This window comes from Accipiter gentilis, chromosome 1 (assembly GCF_929443795.1).
Source record: "Accipiter gentilis chromosome 1, bAccGen1.1, whole genome shotgun sequence".
NCBI lineage: Eukaryota > Metazoa > Chordata > Aves > Accipitriformes > Accipitridae > Astur > Astur gentilis.
In genome coordinates, this window is record NC_064880.1 from 6,305,458 (window position 1) to 6,324,937 (window position 19,480).

The 19,480-nt window shown below is 49.1% G+C and overlaps 1 protein-coding gene across 10 annotated transcripts in view; it reads left to right on the plus strand.

The window, feature by feature from the left end:
* Positions 1-19,092, plus strand: part of DISP3 (dispatched RND transporter family member 3) — an 89,212-nt gene extending 70,120 nt beyond the window's left edge. For 9 of the 10 annotated variants that reach the window (XM_049807208.1, XM_049807200.1, XM_049807218.1 and 6 more), the window contains 18 exons: positions 290-426; positions 858-992; positions 1,206-1,366; positions 1,746-1,885; positions 2,669-2,814; positions 4,319-4,480; positions 4,891-5,052; positions 5,470-5,592; positions 6,201-6,337; positions 7,025-7,206; positions 7,652-7,782; positions 7,886-8,061; positions 9,140-9,266; positions 10,435-10,580; positions 10,943-11,102; positions 11,486-11,599; positions 12,571-12,737; positions 13,468-19,092. In XM_049807208.1, coding sequence (XP_049663165.1) covers positions 290-426; positions 858-992; positions 1,206-1,366; positions 1,746-1,885; positions 2,669-2,814; positions 4,319-4,480; positions 4,891-5,052; positions 5,470-5,592; positions 6,201-6,337; positions 7,025-7,206; positions 7,652-7,782; positions 7,886-8,061; positions 9,140-9,266; positions 10,435-10,580; positions 10,943-11,102; positions 11,486-11,599; positions 12,571-12,737; positions 13,468-13,830 — 2,869 coding nt within the window. In that variant the 3' untranslated portion in view covers positions 13,831-19,092. The remainder of the gene's footprint in view (positions 1-289; positions 427-857; positions 993-1,205; positions 1,367-1,745; positions 1,886-2,668; positions 2,815-4,318; positions 4,481-4,890; positions 5,053-5,469; positions 5,593-6,200; positions 6,338-7,024; positions 7,207-7,651; positions 7,783-7,885; positions 8,062-9,139; positions 9,267-10,434; positions 10,581-10,942; positions 11,103-11,485; positions 11,600-12,570; positions 12,738-13,467) is intronic. The other variant, XM_049807239.1, reaches the window with a different exon arrangement.
* The last annotated feature ends 388 nt before the right edge of the window (positions 19,093-19,480 follow it).

Genomic DNA, 19,480 nt, shown 5'->3' on the forward strand with positions numbered 1-19,480 from the left:
GAGCTGTCTGTTAGTGCCAAAGACCCACCATGCACTGGAAGAATTTAAAAAATATTAGACCTGTTCTTTTATTTTTCTCCCTTCTTATGTGAATTTCACCTCCAGCAGCAACCTTGTTCAGCCTGCTGTCACTACTCTGACCTGTTTCCTCAGAGAACTGCCAAGTTTATTAGAGCAGTGACCTCCTTTGGCTCTGGGGGAGACATTGTACTTTAAATACCCTAGCTCTGCTCCCTTTACACTCAACTCTGCCTACTCCTCTTCCTTCCTTCATGTCTTCCCACCCTAGCAAAGTCCAGGTGCTGTACGGAGGGACGGATTTGTTTGACTATGAAGTGAGGAGGACTTTCAACAATGACATGTTGCTGGCCTTCATCAGCAGTAGCTGCATAGCTGTCTTGGTCTACATCCTTACCTCCTGCTCAGGTAGGCTGTAGTCACGACTGCCCTTTTCTCACACAAATCTAAATGTGCCATGACTCCCTGTGTCTGTGCAAGCCTCGGGAGAGGCTCTGATGCCCTAACACCAGCCTGGCTTTGTGGCACAGCAGCATGCAGAAGGTCATGTAAGTCTGATTCTCCAGAGCAGAGATTTGTGGGCAGGGTAGGGGCAAGGCTCACAGGAGAACAGGAATAAGATGCGGATTCCCATCTTACTAACGCTGGTGTAAAGCTGATGTAATTTTATGGATGGGCCTGATGGGAAGGAGTCTGCAAGCGGTACTCTCACAGCCCTGAGCTATTCTGTCACCAACATGCTCCCGGGAACCAGTAGCCCAACAAGGCAGTGCAAGGTGTCTGTTCTCCAAGGGGGCAGCCAGTGGTACTACTTTTTCTGTGTTCTTTTCTTCCTATAGTGTTCCTGTCATTCTTTGGCATTGCCAGTATTGGACTAAGCTGCCTGGTGGCTCTGTTCCTGTACCATGTCGTATTTGGGATCCAGTACCTGGGTATACTCAATGGTGTGGCTGCCTTTGTCATTGTGGGGATTGGTAAGCACATCCTTGCTCAAAACCTACCTGTGTTGCCTTGCCATAACTCCTACCTGCAGGAGAGAGAAAGGTGATGGTGGCAAGTGCGGACTGAATTTCCCTCCATTACCTGTAAGTCAAATATTTGCAGGTCAGATGTTGAAGGGAAATTAGATTTTTAGCACATGTCCCTACTGTGAGCAAAGTATCAAAATCTCCCCCCTCTTTTTCCAGGGGTTGATGATGTCTTTGTTTTCATCAACACCTACCGCCAAGCCACCCACCTCAAGGACCTGCGACTGCGCATGATCCACACTATCCAGACAGCAGGGAAGGCCACCTTCTTCACTTCCCTGACCACAGCTGCAGCATATGCTGCCAACATCTTCTCTCAGGTACACTGTGGCTTTGGGATTTGGGGCTTTCTGTTTCTGCCAGAAACAGAAGCTGCCTGCACTATCTTTCTGTCCTCTCCTCCAGCATAGGGGCATGCCGGACTTGCTTGCCCTAGAGGGCTGTCCCTTACTTGCTCTAAGGCAGTGGACACTCTCCCTGTATCAGCATCCAAGGCAATATTTCCTATGCCACTGATCAAACAGGATCCTGTGGCTGTCAGGCTCTGGCACAGCTCTTTACCTACTATGTTTGCTGACTACCATGACTGAGGTCAGCGTGTGCTATTCTCAGGTTCCTCCGGATATCCTTCTAGCCTGGTGTCTCTCCAGATCTCCTGCCCCAGTCGATCCCAACTCCATGTTTTCTCTCTTCATGTAGATCCCAGCCGTGCATGACTTTGGACTCTTCATGTCGCTGATTGTGTCCTGCTGCTGGGTAGCTGTGCTCTTCACAATGCCAGCTGCTCTTGGAATATGGACCCTTTATGTGTCCCCACTAGAGAGCTCCTGTCAAACCAGGTGAGCCTGGAGCCTCCTTGTGTGGGTGGGAAGTTGTTGTGGAACTCACAGCCAAGGCAGTGTGCAAATCCCTGCCCTATCCTCTCAGTTATCCTCATCCCCTTAGGCAGCTTGGCTTTGCCATTCCCTGTTAGTCTCCAAAAGAAGCAAACTTTAACTTCTGCCATTCCGGAGTGGAGAAAAATGGAAGGGCCAAGTCCCAGTCTCATTCCCCCTGGGGTACACACAGGTGCCTCCCAGGAGCCAGACTGCAATGCCAGTCATACCTCTTCATTGAATCCCATGGAGTATTGGAGCCATTTGAGTCGTCAGAGCACTTACTGCACAGCTAAATCCTCTAGCTGTGGAGACACAAGCACTGCAAGGCAGACAGATCAACGTTGCTTCTGCCTGTGAGCACAAGCAGGGCATGCAGATTTGTATTTGAAAGTCAGCACATTTCCCCTTCCCCTGCTCTTTAGCAGTGCAGGTGACCTGGCCTGATTTAATTCATTAGCAGGGAGATGAACTGCTGAAACTCCCATCACTCAGAGTCCAGTGTTCATTGCTCAGCCCCGCTCTGTGTATACAGCCCAGCCTGCTACTGCTTTGCCATAGCTGCTCAGCCCCTGACCTCTCAGCACTTAGCTATGGAAATGGCTCATGGCAGTGCCTGTTTTCTTTCCAAATAATTGGAGCAGGCTGTTGCTGCTCTCCTTGTCACTGAAGGAGCCCACCGGTAACTCTTTGCAGGGTATGTGGCTTAAAACTCATGCTTTTGTCTCCTTCCATGCTCCAATCCAGCTGTAGTCAGAAGTGCACCAAAAAGAGTGCCTTGCACCTGGCTGAAGATCTCTTCATTGCCTCAGAGGCCACCTCCAGAGCAGGCAGAGATACGCTTCCCTATCTTGATGATGACATCCCACTGCTCAGTGTGGAGGAAGAGCCTGGTATGTGCCTGCTGTGTCGTGCCTTCAGGGGGACCACACTGCCCTGTTCATCCTGCAGTTCCTCCTGTCCCTGCCACTGGTCTGTGCCTCAGTTTCCCTTCTTTTAAGCTGGAGATGGTGCTGACACAGGAGGTTGTAGGAGTCTGAACTCACTAATGGTTGTAAGTTGCTTTGAGATCTTCAGTGGGTGTCGATACATGCTTTCTAACTGCTTTGCTAGTCCTCTTGGGTCTAACATGGGTTGTACTTTCTGGCTGGAATCACTGATTGTGACATGGAAGTAGCCATGACATATCTAACCTATAGCACCAGGACAGCTCACCTTTGAGTAAGAGTTTTCCCCTCTTCCCTGCTATACAGAGCACTGCATTTGGGAAGCAGGTGAGAGAACACTTAGTTATTCTCCAGCACCACCTCCTCAGAGCATCTCCTCCATCGTGTCAAGAAGAGGGCAGTGACTTGCCTGAGACCACATAAGCAATCTAGAAAGAGCCCAGAAATTTCCTAGCTGTTGTTAGCAACAGATAATCCTTATAGACCTGATCAAAGATAAGGGTGCTTACAGGGTCATGCTCTGTTGTACTTGGCTTTTTAAAACGTGCTGGGATCTCTTCCTTTTAAAACCCCCAATGGAAGTGGTCTGGGCAGAGAGTAGTTTTCAGGCCTAACAGCAAACTGGAACTGGAGGCAAATGGATCAATGGTTAGAGTCCACCAGTCCCACAGCAGTGTGCAGACACCCTCCCTGCAGAGGAGGCTCTGAGCTGCCTTTGATAGGCAGACAACTAAGCTTTAGCACTGTGCAGCAAGAGCTGTCTCCTTAGTATGCCAGAGCCACATGCAATGGTAATGTAGGGAAATAACTCCTTCCCTTGAGCAGAGTAAACATTAGGATGCTTTTCTCCAGGGGCCCCTGGGCATCAGGTAACTTGTGAAGAAGCAAAGCAGCTTGTTCCAGTTGGTGACAAAGCGTGGTCTGTGGGTCAGATGTACAGCATGCCAGGCACACTTTGACCCCATGACAGCAAATCTCTGCTTCTCACCCATAGAGAAGAGGGCAGTTCCCTAGGCATCCCTGAGCTGGAGCAAAGAGATCACATAGGAGCCAGGCTGCAGTCAGGAAGAGGTCAGAGGCGTGCAATTAGCTGTAAGACATACTTAGTGGGACAGGGACAAATTTTGCTTGGCCCCAGAAGCATGCAGTGTCCCTGTGACCTTATGGACAATGTTAGTGGGGTCTGGCAGAGGAAGAATAGCCTGAAGCATAGGCTTTGGACTGAGCTATGGATTTAGAAGTGTAGCTGTCACATGGCAGTGACTTGACAAAGATGTTTCCTATGACATCCTGGGAAGCCACTGCCTCTGCCTGGGTCTTATTCCATCTCTTTAGCTTGAGTGAGTTGTACAGCACGTTGCAGAAGATTTTGTAAAGGAGAGCAGAAAGCTATGAGAGACATTCATGACACTGAGCACTGAGACTGCCTTTGATTTCTCTTTCTTTCTAGGCTCCCTGGAAATGGGGGATGTCCCCTTGGTATCTGTGATGCCAGAAAATCTGCAGCTCCCTGCAGAAAAGAGTAACCGGGGTCAATTGATAACTCATCTGCAGGAACTGCTAGAACACTGGGTGCTGTGGTCTGCAGTGAAGAGCAGATGGGTGATTGTGGGTAAGGAAGGAGGGGGGTATTTCATCTGCATGGATTTTAGAGGGTTTGATAGCATCTCAGTCGGTCCCCAAGCCTTGATTATTAGTGACAAGAGGTTGAGAAAAGGGACATAGTAGCTGGCTTCTGACTCTGTGGAAGAGTGTCCCCGGAACAGTCACTAAGGGAACTGCATGAGGAACCCAGACTTTTCCATCCCTCTCCTTTCACTCAGATCTGAAATGGCAAGTCCTCATGGGGTTTTCCAGGCATGGGGCTCATTACAAGAAAGTCCAGCTGTTATTGTGCTTTAGAGGCTGTTCCTTTTTTCTGTTGAAAATACCACCTTTCTGCCACACCCCTGCTGTCTGAGTATGTCCTAAGTGCAAGATGCACGTAGGATCCCACACACTTACCTGAGCTTCTCCTTGCAGGGCTCTTTCTCCTTGTTTTGCTCCTGTCCATATTCTTTGCTAGCCGCCTCCATCCAGCTAGCCGTGCTCCAGTCTTGTTCCGGCCAGACACTAACATCCAGGTGCTGCTAGACCTGAAATACAACCTGAGTGCTGAAGGCATCTCCTGTATTACCTGCTCAGGTGAGAGTGCTGGTCCCCAGACCACGGTGGGTGCAGCCTGGCCTAAGCCCTGAGCTGGAGGCCTACATTGTTCAAATATCTCATTGAACATTGGATGGACCCTGTTGAAGGGAGGCGCATATTGAGAGTGGGGTGGTTTAGTTGCCTGTAGGAGTGGAGAATTTTGAAAATTATTTCCTGCTTTAGCCAGGAACTGCCAGGGTATTTCTGCTAGAGCAATTCCTTTATAGTCCATGAAAACTGACAACTTTTACTCATAAGTGCTGGCCACATGGCAGTGACAAGCTGGGGGTCTGTGGTTCTGTGTTCCCTGCTTAGGGTTTGGTGTTCAGTAGCAGAGTCTGTGGTGTGCGCAGGGCTGGCAGGTCTCTTGTCATGCCATTTGCTCTTTCCTCCCTGACTAACCTTGTGGGACAGGTTTGTTTCAGGAAAAGCCCCACAGTTTGCAGAACAACATCCGAACCTCCTTGGAAAAAAAGAAGAGGGGCTCAGGGTCACCTTGGGGAAGCAAAGGGAGCATAAGTGATACAGGGCAGCAAGGTAAGTAAGGCATGATGACTGACTACATTTGTATCCAGGGCCCAAGGATCCACTCAGGTGAAAACTAAATCATATGATCTATAAATAGCTGCTGGGGAATAATTCTCTTCAGACCCTGCTCTGCTGAGCCCTAGCTTAGTGCTGGATGTAAGGGGCATCATTACAATCCCCCTTTCCTGAATGCCTGCTGTTCTCTAGGGCATGGTCCTATAACCCAGGTGGCAGTACAGTCTAGTGACAGATCCCTCTGGTCTGAGTACTGGGCTAGGAGCTCAGAGCTTTTGCATCCCAGTTCTATGTCACAACCTTGTTGGCAGGCCATGAGGACAGTAAATTCAGCCTGCTTTGCAGGGGATTTTGAGGATAAAAGGGTTACTGGGCCAGGTCCCAAGATGACATGAATCAGTAAGCCATCAGGAATTACTGCAGCTCAAGATATATTTTTGAGTACCTTTGAAAGGTGTGCTGTGCTGCTAGAAGGCAAAGGCTGTGCCTGCTGCCCCAGAGGAGAGAGCAGACCAGAAGAACCCTCCTTTGCTGCTGCCCATATCTGTAGGGTTTGCTGATTGAGAAGTACCACTAGCCCTCATGGCCTCTGTTTTCTTCAGATCTCCAGGGGACTGTGTATATCTCCAAGTCCAGAAGCAAGGGAAGACCAGCCATCTACAGATTCTCACTGAATGCCAGTGTCCCTGCCCCCTGGCAGATGGTGTCACCGGGAGACGGGGAGGTGCCTTCATTCCAGGTGAGTTGGTCCAGGGATGTCGGACCCCACTATCAAGAGTGCAGCACTCAACAGGTGAGCATAAGAGCCTCCTCCTGTCTCTCCACGGGGTCCTAAGTAGCTCAGGGTGAAATCTGCGGGGCATTGCAGTAAGGTAGCTAACCTGGAGGGCATTGTGCCTGGCATCATTAAAGATTATGCCTCATAGTGCCACAATACTTACCTGTTGCTGTTGCAATGTGACTGTCAGCAATGGGAGCAGAAGTGTGGGTGTCTGTGGAGATCAGATGAGGCCTGACATCATCAGCTGAGCTCATTCTAGTAGAAACTGCTACTGAGACAACTGGATTCCCACTGCTTCCTTCTGTACATCCACAGACACAGGCAAGCGGGCAACACTGCTTGTGTATAGGCCATATTGGGCACACCACCCCCCCCAGGAGGACTCGCTTTCAGATGTCCCTCACCCTGGACAGAGCAGCCAACATTCAGCCTAGGCCACAGAGAATGGGGGTGGCAAGGGGCCCCATGACACACTGGCCAGCCCTGGGAAGGAGACAGGTTGGGGGCTGGCTGGGTTTGTGCCTGCAGTACTCGTTCTGTGTGGCTGTGCCAGTGCTCAGGGAGGAGGGGAGTGTGTGATGCTAATGTGCAACAGGCTGCAACCCTGTGGAGTTAAGTGTCTGTTTTCATTAATCCATTGCTTAGGTGTATAGAGTGCCTTTCGGTAACTTCACCAGGAAGCTGACAGCTTGTGTGTCCACAGTAGGGCTGCTTAAGCAGACGAGCCCCAGGAAGTGGATGATGACCACCTTGTCCTGTGACACCAAGAGAGGCTGGAAGTTCGACTTCAGTTTCTACGTGGCTGCCAAGGAGCAACAGCGAACACGGTAACCTTCCAAAACCCACTTAGGGCCAGGCAGCAAAAACAGCACAGCTGAGTGGCTGATAGGGGATGCCTAATGTCCAGTGCCAGTCCTGTCCTCAGCTGATGACATCCATGGCCCTAGGACTTTCTTTGCTGCAAATGTGCCCCATCTTTGCAAAGTTATTCTGCAGACCCATAATATCATTAACATGCCAAAGACAGGTGCAGGACTGTGACTGGTTGCTTCTTTGGGTGTCAAAAAGACAGTGCCGATCTTGGTCTTGCCCTTAGCCACCTGAACTCTTGGACTGAACAGGCAGCACAGAATATGCAATGGCTAGGGAACCAGATCTGGAGTTGCCCACCTTTTTCTTCTGTCCCCGAGAACATCTGTTTCCATGTAATGCTTTGGACACTTCATCTTTACTACCTCTGGTCCCCCATAACGCACTTTCTTTGCTGCACAGGAAACTGTATTTTGCCCAGTCGCATAAGCCCCCTTACCATGGCCGAGTGTGTGTAGCACCTCCTGGCTGTCTTCTCAGCTCTAGCCCAGATGGACCCACCAAAGGCATCCTCTATGTTCCCAGTGAGAAAGGTAAGCTGATGAGGACCTGTTCAGCCATGTCTGTCAGGTCCAGAGAGCCAGACCCTTTTTTGCTGCCTTCTGATGTAACCAACCTTTCTTCTGTATTTGACAGCAGCACCCAAAGCAAAGCTGTCAGCCACCTCTGGATTTAATCCTTGCATGAACACGGGCTGTGGGAAGCCAGCAGTGCGGCCACTGGTAGACACAGGAGCCATGGTGTTTGTAGTGTTTGGTATCAGAGGTGTTAATCGCACAAGACGCCCGGACAACCACGTCATCGGAGACATGGTACACACATTCTGGCATGCTGGACAGGCATGCTCGGGGCTGATGAGTGAAGGACGGTCTCCCTAGATGGTGTTTAATTAATCCCCACAGCCCAGGCAGTGTGTTCCAGCAGTCTAGACAGATGGAATAGCAGAGATGGTAGCATTGTGATGAGCTAAAAGTACATTTCTGTTCTAGCAAATTCACAAATAGTGGAGATTAGGAAGCCCTTATTGAAATCACTTCAGACTTTTCAGAAAATCCCTTTCTGAATGCAGTATCTAACCTTCTAATTTTGAGTCTAAATCTGGCTTTCCTGAGGATTTTAGAAGCAAACCCATCTTGAGCTGAGTATGAAAATCTCACTACAAATTCAAGATCCAGGGAACTGATATTTTTCTATATTTTTTTATCTTGTTATGAGATATTAACATGAAAAAATACAAATCAATTACTCTGGGGAAAGGTTACTAAATGTGACTTTTCCAGGAACAGCTTCTCTCCCAGATCTGATACCTTGACATGTTCACAGCCTTTCTCCAGAAAAAATATGCTTAGCTCTGGTTACTTAGCAAATGCACTTCGGTTTTCTGCTGTTCTTCCTGCCTTATGATTTGGGGGCACTGTGCAGAATTGGCTTTTGCCTGTTTCCTCTGGAGGGGGCAGTGTGAAATGCAGGCAGTGGAGTGTGCAGAAAACTGGAGTTCCGTGCTGGGTGCTGCTAGGGCTTCAGAGCTGCTCCTTAGGCAGACCCTAATGGTGTTGGGCATGGTATGGTGGCTATTCATTTATTAGTGCTTCTGTCATACTGCCTGCCTTCCCCCTCCCCCCCCCGCCTTTTTTTTTTTTTTTTTTTTTTTTTTTTTTTTTTTTTTTTACGTGGGTGGGGAGCAGGCAGCATGTAGTTTCTTCCTGGGTTATCTGGTGAGGCAAAGATGTCTGCTGGGTTCTTCCACTGTATAACCTGTCTGTATAAGGTCTGTATGAGCTAGTCCCAGGCTGTGTAGCCAGGAGAGGACTCGGCTTCTGCCTACTTGTGCCAGTTGCTGTGTGTATGCCTCACGTGTGGTGCTCTTATTGTTGTGTCTCCTTGTGAAAGGGCAGCGTTATCTATGATGACAGCTTCGACCTCTTCAAAGAGATTGGCAACCTGTGCCGCCTCTGCAAAGCCATAGCCAGCAACATCGAGCTAGTGAAGCCAGGAGGGGCTCAGTGCCTGCCCTCTGGTAGGTAGGACTAACACCAGCCACAGACTCCTTGGGGGGATTCTGGGTCCCTGGGTGGAGACTGGTTCTTACCCGCCAGTCTGAAGAGTGTGGCTGATAAGGGCTTTTAAACTTTCAGATCCCAGCTTGATGAAGCAGGGATAGGAAAAAGAGGTACCAGTCAATGATAAATACAGGCAGTGCAGGGAGAAGAGGTGTTTCTCAGCAGTCAGCTCTCCTTATCTGGCTGCAGCACAGCTCTGCCTGTTTGTACCTGGCTTAAGTCACAGCTCCCATCTCCATGGGCCATTCACCTCATGCTTCCATGTGTTGTGCCAACCATTTGGGGGATGAGAAATACACAGCAAGTGGGATGGGAACATCAGACTCCTATTCTGCAGCTCTGTTTGCAGCAGTGTTTGTTTGAGCTGGGGTCCTCAACAGCAAACCAGAAAGGGTGGCTGCTTCTTGCTGCCCTTTTCTTCCCAAGGTAGCTTTACCCTTCTAGAACATGCCCCTCATTGTGCTTTCTGGGAGGTGAGAAAGAGAAATGGTGTCTTTAACTTGGAAGACACTGGGAATATTCTTTGGGATTTAATCCAGGGAAGATAAGAACAGAATTGTATCTGTTCTTTCCAGTCATGGGTATTGCTTGTGATACACTTTACAATCTTTTGGACAAGTAAATATCTTCTTAGCTCCTGAATAATGAGCAAATCACACCTGATCTCCTTGTGATGAGGCTACTCACTGCCCCTGTGGCTTCACATACCCAACCAGTAACTCTCTCTTGCAACTTCAGAAGTCACAAGGTTGTGGAGTTGAGTCTAGGAAGTGTATATTGGCTTCAGGCCAAAAGCCAGTCTCTTGTACCTGAAGAAAAACCCTTCGAGGCCAGGCAGACAGCTCCTCAGCACTTTCTGTTCATACTGCTTCCTGACAGCTGGGGACAAACAGGGTTGGTAGTGCCCTGTCCAGTGCTGATGGCACAGAGTGCCCTTTCAAGCCAGCAACAGCTGAGGGCTCTGGTGCCAAGACCTCAAGGGCTTTGGCAAGTTAGAGTTGCAAGGGGAAGCAGCTGCTGACAAATGGGGCCTGCAACTTTCTCTTGGTTTTTTTTCCCCCCTTGCTCCAACATGTTTCCTTTCCCTGTCCTGTTCTTCATCCCCTGCTCTTCCTTTCTTTCCAGGTTACAGCATCTCCTCCTTTCTGCAGATGTTGCATCCTGAGTGCAAGAACATCCCTGAGCCAAACCTGCTGCCCGGACAGCTCTCTCATGGGGCAGTGGGGGTGAAGGATGGGAAGGTGCAGTGGATCTCCATGGCATTTGAATCGGTGAGCACATGGCATCACCATCTATGCTTGTGACAGTTTCTTCTTGTGAATTCTGGGGGGTTAGCTCTGCTCTTTGTGCACTGGCCACTTCCATTTGCAGCCATAATTTAGTGTTTGCTAGTGTTTGTGCGTTGTTGCAGACAGATGCCTGCACTCACAAGTTACTAGAAGTGGCTGCTTATGCCACAATTAGCTCTTACTGTGAGAGCTCAGGCAAAGAGCTGGTGGCAGATTTACCCATATGCCACTGCCAGTTCTGCCTAGTGCTGCAGCTCCAGCTGGCTGCTTCTACCTCTTCCCTTGCCATGCATACCCTGCCCCAAAGAGCAGGACACAAGTATAACATGTTCATCTTGTTACAGACAACCTACAAAGGGAAATCTTCCTTCCAGACATACGCTGACTACCTGAAATGGGAGACATTCCTGCAGCAGCAACTCCAGCTCTTCCCAGAGGGCTCTGCTCTCCGGCACGGTTTCCAGACCTGTGAGCACTGGAAGCAGATCTTCATGGAGATTATAGGCAAGTGACCACCATGTTTCCCTCCCTGAGGAGCCCATGCTCTCTGATACATCTTCACAGCACGCTCTGTGCCATTTGATGGGCACGCGTTACATCTTCAGTCCCTTACCATTGCTGTGCGAACTCCTAAAGCTTGTTTCTGACCCAAGCAACATACACTGTCAAAATCCTAGGCAGACCCCAGGGAAATAGAGAAAGGAAGGGACTCTGCCCTGCTGATGTGAGAGGGAAGAAGTTGATCATCCACTCTCCACTTTCATCCTCCCCTTCCAATCTCCCCGCAGTGAGTCCCTGCCTGCCTTGTTGCCAACAGGGACATGGTGCCTTTCTTATCCCAGCTGTTGCCTTCCAGGAGTCAAATTAGCTGGCCCTCTTTCTTCCAGGAGTGCAGAGTGCCCTGTACGGTCTCGTCCTCTCGCTGGTTATTTGTGTGGCTGCAGTGGCGGTGTTTACCACTCACATCCTCCTTCTGCTGCCGGTGCTGCTCAGCATTTTAGGTAAAAACACCAATTCCAATATGTCAAACCTTCCCTTTGTCTGAAATTGGTGGGTTGTGGCACTGCTGAGTCTCTGGTGATTTGAACTGAATTGCTCTTACTCTGTGTAAATCCTTCTGGCTCTCCAGGAGCCAGTCCTGATAATACGTAGGTGAATGGGAGAAACTCTTAACAAATGCATGGGAACCTCATTGGGAAAATAGATTTGTGTGTCTAATTCCCAGTGTGTTTTATCTACACAATCCCTTCTATTTGTTTAAATAAGGGTTTTAGCTACACAAATGCCATCCCTGCCTGTTATGTATAATAATGTGATTAAGTCCCACATGCTCTGAATAACAATTGCACTACTTCCCAAGGATCTGCACCATGGCTGCTGTTTCTAAGCAGTGGGAGATTTTAAAAGCTGAATATTTTAGCAGTTTTGTTAGTATTTGAAGTAAATTTGTAAATAGTTCCCTCTCCCTGGCTGGTGATTTGACGATATTGTGGTCTAAGTGTGTTGCTAAACTTCTCAGTTGAAAAATCAAATCTATCATTTTAAAACCACTTAGTCTCCCACACATGACTCACAAACAAACATCACTCTTGCCTTTGAGAAAAACTTGTGCATGTGCTCAGCGTCTGTGTAACTCCAGCAAGCAAAACAAAGGGCCCTCTTTCCTGGGTTTGGATTAATTTAACAAGCATTAGTCTAGACTGGCATCTGTCAGTTTGCTTAATATTTAACTAGGTGCTTCACTATCCCCAGCAGGTCTGATTACCTTGTTGAATGGTCCCTATGGAAAGGGAAGGTGAGGGAGGTGTTTGCCTCTGTGGGCAGGAGGGAGTGTGTACAAGATTCGGACTGGCTAGCATGCAGACCTGCAGCGGTATGATCCCAAACTCCCCAGTGATTGACTTGTATCAGTAGGCCTGGGCAGCAGTCCTAGAGTCCTTTATATTTGCCTAACGTGACCTTCTTCACACAGGGGTGGTCTGCTTGGTGGTGACTATCATGTACTGGTCTGGCTGGGAAATGGGAGCTGTGGAAGCCATTTCCCTCTCCATCCTCGTTGGCTCTTCTGTTGATTACTGCGTGCACTTGGTGGAGGGCTACCTGCTGGCAGGGGAAAACCTGCCACTACACCAGGCAGAGGTGAGCTCTTTTCTTCCTATAGTCTTGCATCTGTTCCTCTCATGCCCTTCATGCCACTTGGCTGTGATGCAGGACCTAAGGCAAGATGGGCAAGGGGAGATGTGTCTTGCCACCTTCACAGCATGCCTGGGGTGCTTGTTGCTTGTCCAGCTGAATAGTCAGACTGATATGAGCATGTGTACCCAAGTACAGTAAACCCAGCTGAGGGTCCAACCCACATGGTTGTCTCTTTCTTACTGGCCACAGCTGTGTGCAAAGCAACCCCTTTTTGTGTCCTAGTGAAGGCAGTCTTGTGCTGGAATGGCCCTACGCTCATTCTGTAACCTTTGCAAATTGCTTTGTTGTGCTGTGCTAGACCTCCAGGTCTTCTCTGGCCTTGTTAACATCTTTTGCCTCTTTGGGAAGACGGAGACCACAAAAGCTTGAGGATCTCTGATCCCAGGTATAGTGTCTGCATGCAGTGCCTCTGTTGCGTAGGCCCAGCAGTCAGTCTGATGTGGCTGAAAGGGGGCACAAAATCCAGCAGACTTCGCCTCTAGTGGTTTTAACCTCATGGCTGTTTGCCCAGTGTGTTCAGAGACTGCATGAACTGTCTGATCTGTGCTCACGTAGCATCTTTGTCCTGGACCAGGACGCAATGAGCTAAGCCACCCTCTCAAAGGCTAAAATATTAGTGCAGCCCCATGTGCTTGTCCGCCCTCCCCCTTAACACTGCTGTCCCTTCTGCCAGGACCCCACAGCGTGCCGCCAGTGGAGGACGATTGAAGCGGTCCGTCACGTGGGTGTGGCAATTGTCTCGAGCGCCGTCACCACAGTGATTGCCACCGTCCCGCTCTTCTTCTGCATCATTGCCCCTTTTGCTAAGTTTGGGAAGATTGTGGCCCTCAACACAGGAGTCTCCATCCTGTACACATTAACTGTGAGCACAGCCCTGCTGAGCATCATGGGGCCTGGCACCTTCATCCGCAGCAGGACTTCCTGCCTCAAGGCTGTGGTGGGGGTGCTTCTTGCTGGCCTGCTGGGTCTATGCATCTGCCTTGCCCTGCTGAAGAGTGGATTTAAGATCCCTCTCCCTAATGGGACAGCCCTGTAAACCCTATGCCAAGAGCCACATGCTCTGTCCTCTTGCTCCCTTTCTTTTTTTCTTTTTTTTAAAGGATATTTTTTGTAAGAAAAAAAAAGAGGAAAAAAATCCCCTTTTTCCAGAAGTTTTTTCAACTCCAGATGCACTTTATTTTCTAATGGGTTTTGCTCTAAACTTGTATTTATTTTGGGTAGTGGTGGATGGATGATGGACAGTGAGGGCTGCCCAGGGAATACCTCAGGCTGTGAGTAGGAGGGGAGGAGGGCTCCTTCTCTCAATTTTCTTTCTGCTTTTACTTTTTTTTTCTTTTTTTTTCTTTTCTTTTTTCTTTTTTTTTTTTTTTTTTTAACTGAACAGAGCTTTCTGGAACCGCAAAGCTAAAAGAGGAGAAGGTGGGAAGGCCATCTGATCCCTTTCAAAACCCTTCCCTCTGCCCCTCCCCTCCCCTTGGCCAAGGTCAGCATTGCAACGATGACTCTTGAGGTGATGTCCTACCCCCACACCAAGCCTGTGCCTCATTACCTGAGCCTTCAAAAACAGCAGTGAGCTGTTGGACAGGCATGGGAAATAGCGTTTTCTGGAACCCTTTGCCCTGTACCCAAGCTAGACCAGCAGTGAACTTGCTGCACAAGAGCTGTTATGGGTGTCATTGTGGGATCCAAACTAGACATGCTGGGTGGCACCACCTGCAGTGACCTGCTTTCATCATTTGTGGAGGGCATCAGAACACATGGCTTTCCCCTTCTTTCTGAAGGGACAGTGCACCTCTTGCTGGGATCACTTGGGTCTGTGAACAGCCATCAGGAATGCAAGCGGTGCCCTCAGCGACCTGCCCTCCTGTCCCTCATCTCAGTAGTGAGGGCAAGGTAGTATTGATGCCCAGTCCTACCTCCTGCTCAGTGTGTGACCTCACCAGTCACTGACTCTGCTCTTCATGGTGGAAAGAAAACAGCCTTGAGGGCCCTGCAGAGCCTTTTGGTCATAGCAGTCAGCTCTTAGCTTGAGGGCAAGCTAACCACGGGGGCCAGGTAGAGTCCATACCTGGTGGCACACATGGATAAACAGTGGTGCATCCTCTGTGGCACCTTAGAGACACCCTCAGTTGTGGAGACGTGAGGGCAGCGGAGCTTCAGCCTGCGGCTGCTGCCTGCTCAGAGCAGATGGCTTATATTAAAGTAAAATGAAATCGCAAACTGGTGCCATTAACAAGTACATTTTAAGCATCACTGATTCTATCATACTTTTAAAATTGAAATAGCTAAGTGTGTGCATTGATATGCAGCACATCTGGTCCTCGGCAGAAGGGGAGGGGTCGTGCCCCCTGGGAGATGCATTAAATGTTATTTACAGGGATGCCAATAGAGAGGGGTGGCCGTAAAGCAGCCTGCCTCCCTTTGTTTGCAGATACCATGTCCCTCGTGGCTTTGTGTTCTCTGTCTGGATTGACCCCCTTTTTAAGATGGAAATTCCAGGAAGCACATCCCCATTGCCAGCCAAGTTCTGGGCACGGTGCTGCTGAGACAGACCAACAGCTGCTTCTGCCTCGCTCAGTGTATCCCTGCTCTGATCCCTGCCAGTCTTACACCTTCACATCATGTCATCCCTGTGAAATCGGATCAAATGTTTGTTCCTAAACTAGGTTCCCCAAGGCGTCGGCTGGAGAGAGGAGTGCCAGGACAGGACTCATGTTGATACCAGGGGCAATCCAGAGCAGTCCTGCTGCAGGTAGTGAGGGTGGTGAGAGCCTGAGCAGACCTGGTTTCTTCCTTGTCATCCCATGCTGCAGCCTAGTTACCTGTTTTTGCAAACTGTTAAATGTTCCTTGCGCCTATCTCTGATCTGCACCAGTCCCTTCATAATGAACCCAGGAATAAATGGTTCTGGAAAGGATTTTTCACTATCCTTAAGCTGTGCTGCTTTGATGACTGCTGTGCACAGTTCAGCCCCAACATTGATCTGTAAGCCATGCTTTTCCTTATGTCTGTTCTCCAAATTTAATTAGTAGTAGTGCTCTGAGCACTCCTAAGTGGCAGTGAGCATAGAGGGCAGTGTGCTGATGATGTACAGCCCCATGAGACCTGTGAGGGTGCTGCAGGGGAGAGCAAGGTAGCCCTAGCGCTGCTGCCATGGATGCTCTGGCTGGTGGCTTGACCTGAATTTAGCTAATGCTTCAACCTCTTTGGGGTGTTAAAGCTGATGGATATTCGCAAGGTCACCAGACAAGAGAATAAGGTGCTGAGTCCACCCTTAGAGGAAGTTCCTCCTCCTATGAGCATGAAGAAACCTTGAAAGGCCTTTAAGACAAGGCATAGATGTGCTTTGAATCCTGCCAAGTTTAAAGCTCATTTAAGCCCCTGGTGTCCTATGTTTGTGCTCACTATAAAGAGGCTCTGTAAGCCCCCCACCTCCAGACTGATTCTGGACACACCATGCTGGGACTATTCATGCAGCCGCTCTTGGAAGGCAAAGATTAATTTCAAAGTAGTGGAAAACCTTTTATGTCTCTTGGGTCTGATCTGGCAGCATCTGATCTGCAGACAAAAATAACAGATTTCTTGGCACCTGACAGGATTGCATCTGTTTTCTGGAGCAGGCAGGGGAAAGGACAAGTTATCAATTTTCCCTTCTCCTCTCTGGCCAGCCCAGGCTCGCTTAGTGCAGAAGGGCTGGCTGGCACTAGCTGGAGCAGGACTTCACCTTGCGCTTGTTTGTCCAGAAAGGAACAGAAGGTGGTACTTGGACAAAGGAGAGCAATGGCTAGAGTGATTCAGAAAGAAGAATGAGACTGAGATAGGTGCAGAGCTGTAGCAGATGATTCACAAAGGCATACTGAGAAAATTGTGCCCCTCCAGCAAGGAAACTGAGGCAAGGAGAGGAGGAGGAACTTACTCCAGATTATAGTAGGATGGCAGAAGAGCCAGGAGATGATCCTAGGTGATGCTTTTCACTGCAAGGACTCGCTGGATGTTGGTAACCTGAAAACTTGATTAAACATAGTCATGACACTGGTCTTAAGCTCTAACTAGACACTTGCCCCATCACCATTTCACTCTGCACAGCTCTATGTTGAGGATGGCTGGTGCTTTCTCCATGTGCAGTGGAGTGAAAGAGGCTTAGAGATGGGGCCCAGTCTTCCCCAAAATGTTTGCAACACCCTGATCTCCCCAAGTGTCTGTGGAGATAATAAATCAGTAGCAGATGTGTACATCCATCTCCATGTAGGCAGTGTCTTCCTTGGGATTAGAAAATATTCATAAAATTATAGAGGTAAGAAAATGGATGGGTTTATCTGAGCAAATGTGAAGGTGGGGCTGACAGCCCTGCTGGGAATCGGTGCTCTGAGGCAGATGCTCATAGCAATAAAAAGCAAGGCCTCACCTGTCTGGCGCTGTTCCGGGAGCAGATGCTTGCCCTAAATTAATTCCTCCCACATCTCTACCTATCTTCTCTCTCTGATGACTCCTCTGTTTCCCAGACCATCTCTTGGGCCCTGTCATCTTGCTGAGCAAGGTTCAGCCTTCTCTATGGTAGCTGCTCGTGCCCAGGGTGCTCACAGAGTCTGGACTAAAAGTGGCTAGAGCTTGTCTCAGGGAGAATTTCTCAAGCAGAGGAAGCTAGGGAGTTAAAAAGCTTCATATGAAGCTGTCAGTTTTCATGTTTTTAAACATTAGAGCACAGCAGACCAGCCTTACTTGGAAGAGAATGCTCTGATTTTCCATTTCAAAACAATTTTGCTGCAATTAAAAAGAAATGTACACAAGTTCCCGGTAACAGCACACTGCAATGGAATTTTTTTGTTAACTGCCCACTCCTTTATTTCTAGTAAATCCTGTTTTGGGGGTTACATTCTGAAAAGTTGATGTTAATGTTTCAGGATGGGGCTCATCCTGAAACTGTGCAGTCTCCTACAAATTGGAGCGGGTGCTGTCCTCACCAGAAGGTCTGCCAGCCCAGGGCAGTTGCAGAAGAGCACTGCTCCCCAGTGTTGAAGCACTGTGATATATGCACAGAGCTGGTGTTGCTGCTCATTGCCTTCAGTGGAGTTGCTAAGTGAGTTCAAGGCTCCCCCGTGGCTGTGGACACTCAGGGAGAGAGTCCCTGCTCACAACAGCCTTGTCGAAACCAGCTTTGGAGCAAGGAGGAACAGAGTTGATGTCATTTGCAAAGATCAGTGTGAGAGGAAGGAATAGACCCAGGTCTCCTTGCTTGCTTTGTTTCCTTATGTTGTGGTGCCTCTTGAGGTGCTGGGTTCACGCAGGGTCTGTACAGGCAACTGGGGCATCAGGTTTGGACACTGACCTTGGCAATTCCAAAAGCTGCAGATACTGAAAGGGGATCAGTGGCTGAGTGGGGCTGTGTTTCTCAATCCCTGTTGGATCTGAAACTATGCCAGAGCAAAGGCAGCCTGAGAAATATCCCCAAGGAGAAGGACGTGTGGCATGCTTACAGAGTTACTGGGACCACTGATATGGTAGTCTGGATGCAGTGGTCTCTGGAGACCCCTGGCTTTGTCTCTGCTGGAACGAACTGGGATGTTGCTTTATGTCACAGCATCTAATTTTTTTAGCTTGTCCTGCACTGAATTTTATTACCAGAGCAGCCTGCCCTCCTGGAAGGTTATAAAAGGCTTTTTATTTAACCCTCTGACATGTATAAATCCTCCCACACTGTCCACAAAGGAAGCTGTGCGGATTGATTTGCAGCCAGGCAGGACAAATTCTCAGTCTCTTGGTTACTTCTTCCGAAATCACTCCTCACCCCAGATAGCACACAAGCCATAGTTCACAGGTTTTTCAAAGGCCTCTGCTGACTGCTCTGCCCTGGCTTAGTAGCCAAAGTCCTGGAGCTAAAAGTCTTTTCAGGCCTGTCTCCATCCTGAGGATGTAGTTGTTTGGTTGTTCGGCTTTATCCCCTCTACTCCTCCTTTGGGCAGTTGCTGGAGGGGACAGGAGGGTGATGACCAGGACCAGAGGCAGAGCAACAAGCAAATGAGTAGAAAGGTTTGCAGGGGGAAGCAGAAGAGAACAAACGGGAGGGAGGATGGTTCAAAAGCCAAGGGGAGAAAGAGGTGTGAGCACTCCAAGGATGGAGGGAGGGAGGGCGCTGCCGTTTCACCACATCGTGTGCAGACCTTAGAGTGTCGGTTCTCAGAGTGATGTAGCACAATTCCTGATGTAACGTACGCGTGTTACTTTTGTAAGTTGTCTCCTACCCTCACTATTTTCAGTGTTCCTTGATTTTTGGAGACTGTTGTAAATAAAAGATTTTGACATTCGCATGTTTGGAGCCCTCACTTGTCACCATGTCACTGTTGCATGTAAATGTAGTGCTGGCCAGGGTGGCATTGACGGGTTATGTGTTGTGTGTGCAAGTAATGTAGCAGGGCTGAGGCCACAGCATCAGTTCCCGACCTGCACAAGACTGTCTCTTCCTGCTGCTGAAATTAGGCCCCTTGAAGCCAACTTAGCACATCCAGAAAAGCTGACAGTCTGGAAAAGCCAGCTCAGGATCCCACACAGGTCTGCAGGAGGGCTGGCTTGAGCGGGAGCTTTAGCAAAGTTTTGTGGAGGTCTTTTACTCCTGCATTCCATACTGTGCTTCTGCCAGTGCATGAAGATGGCACTTCTGCACTGACTCCATGAGAAGGGGATTCACCTGC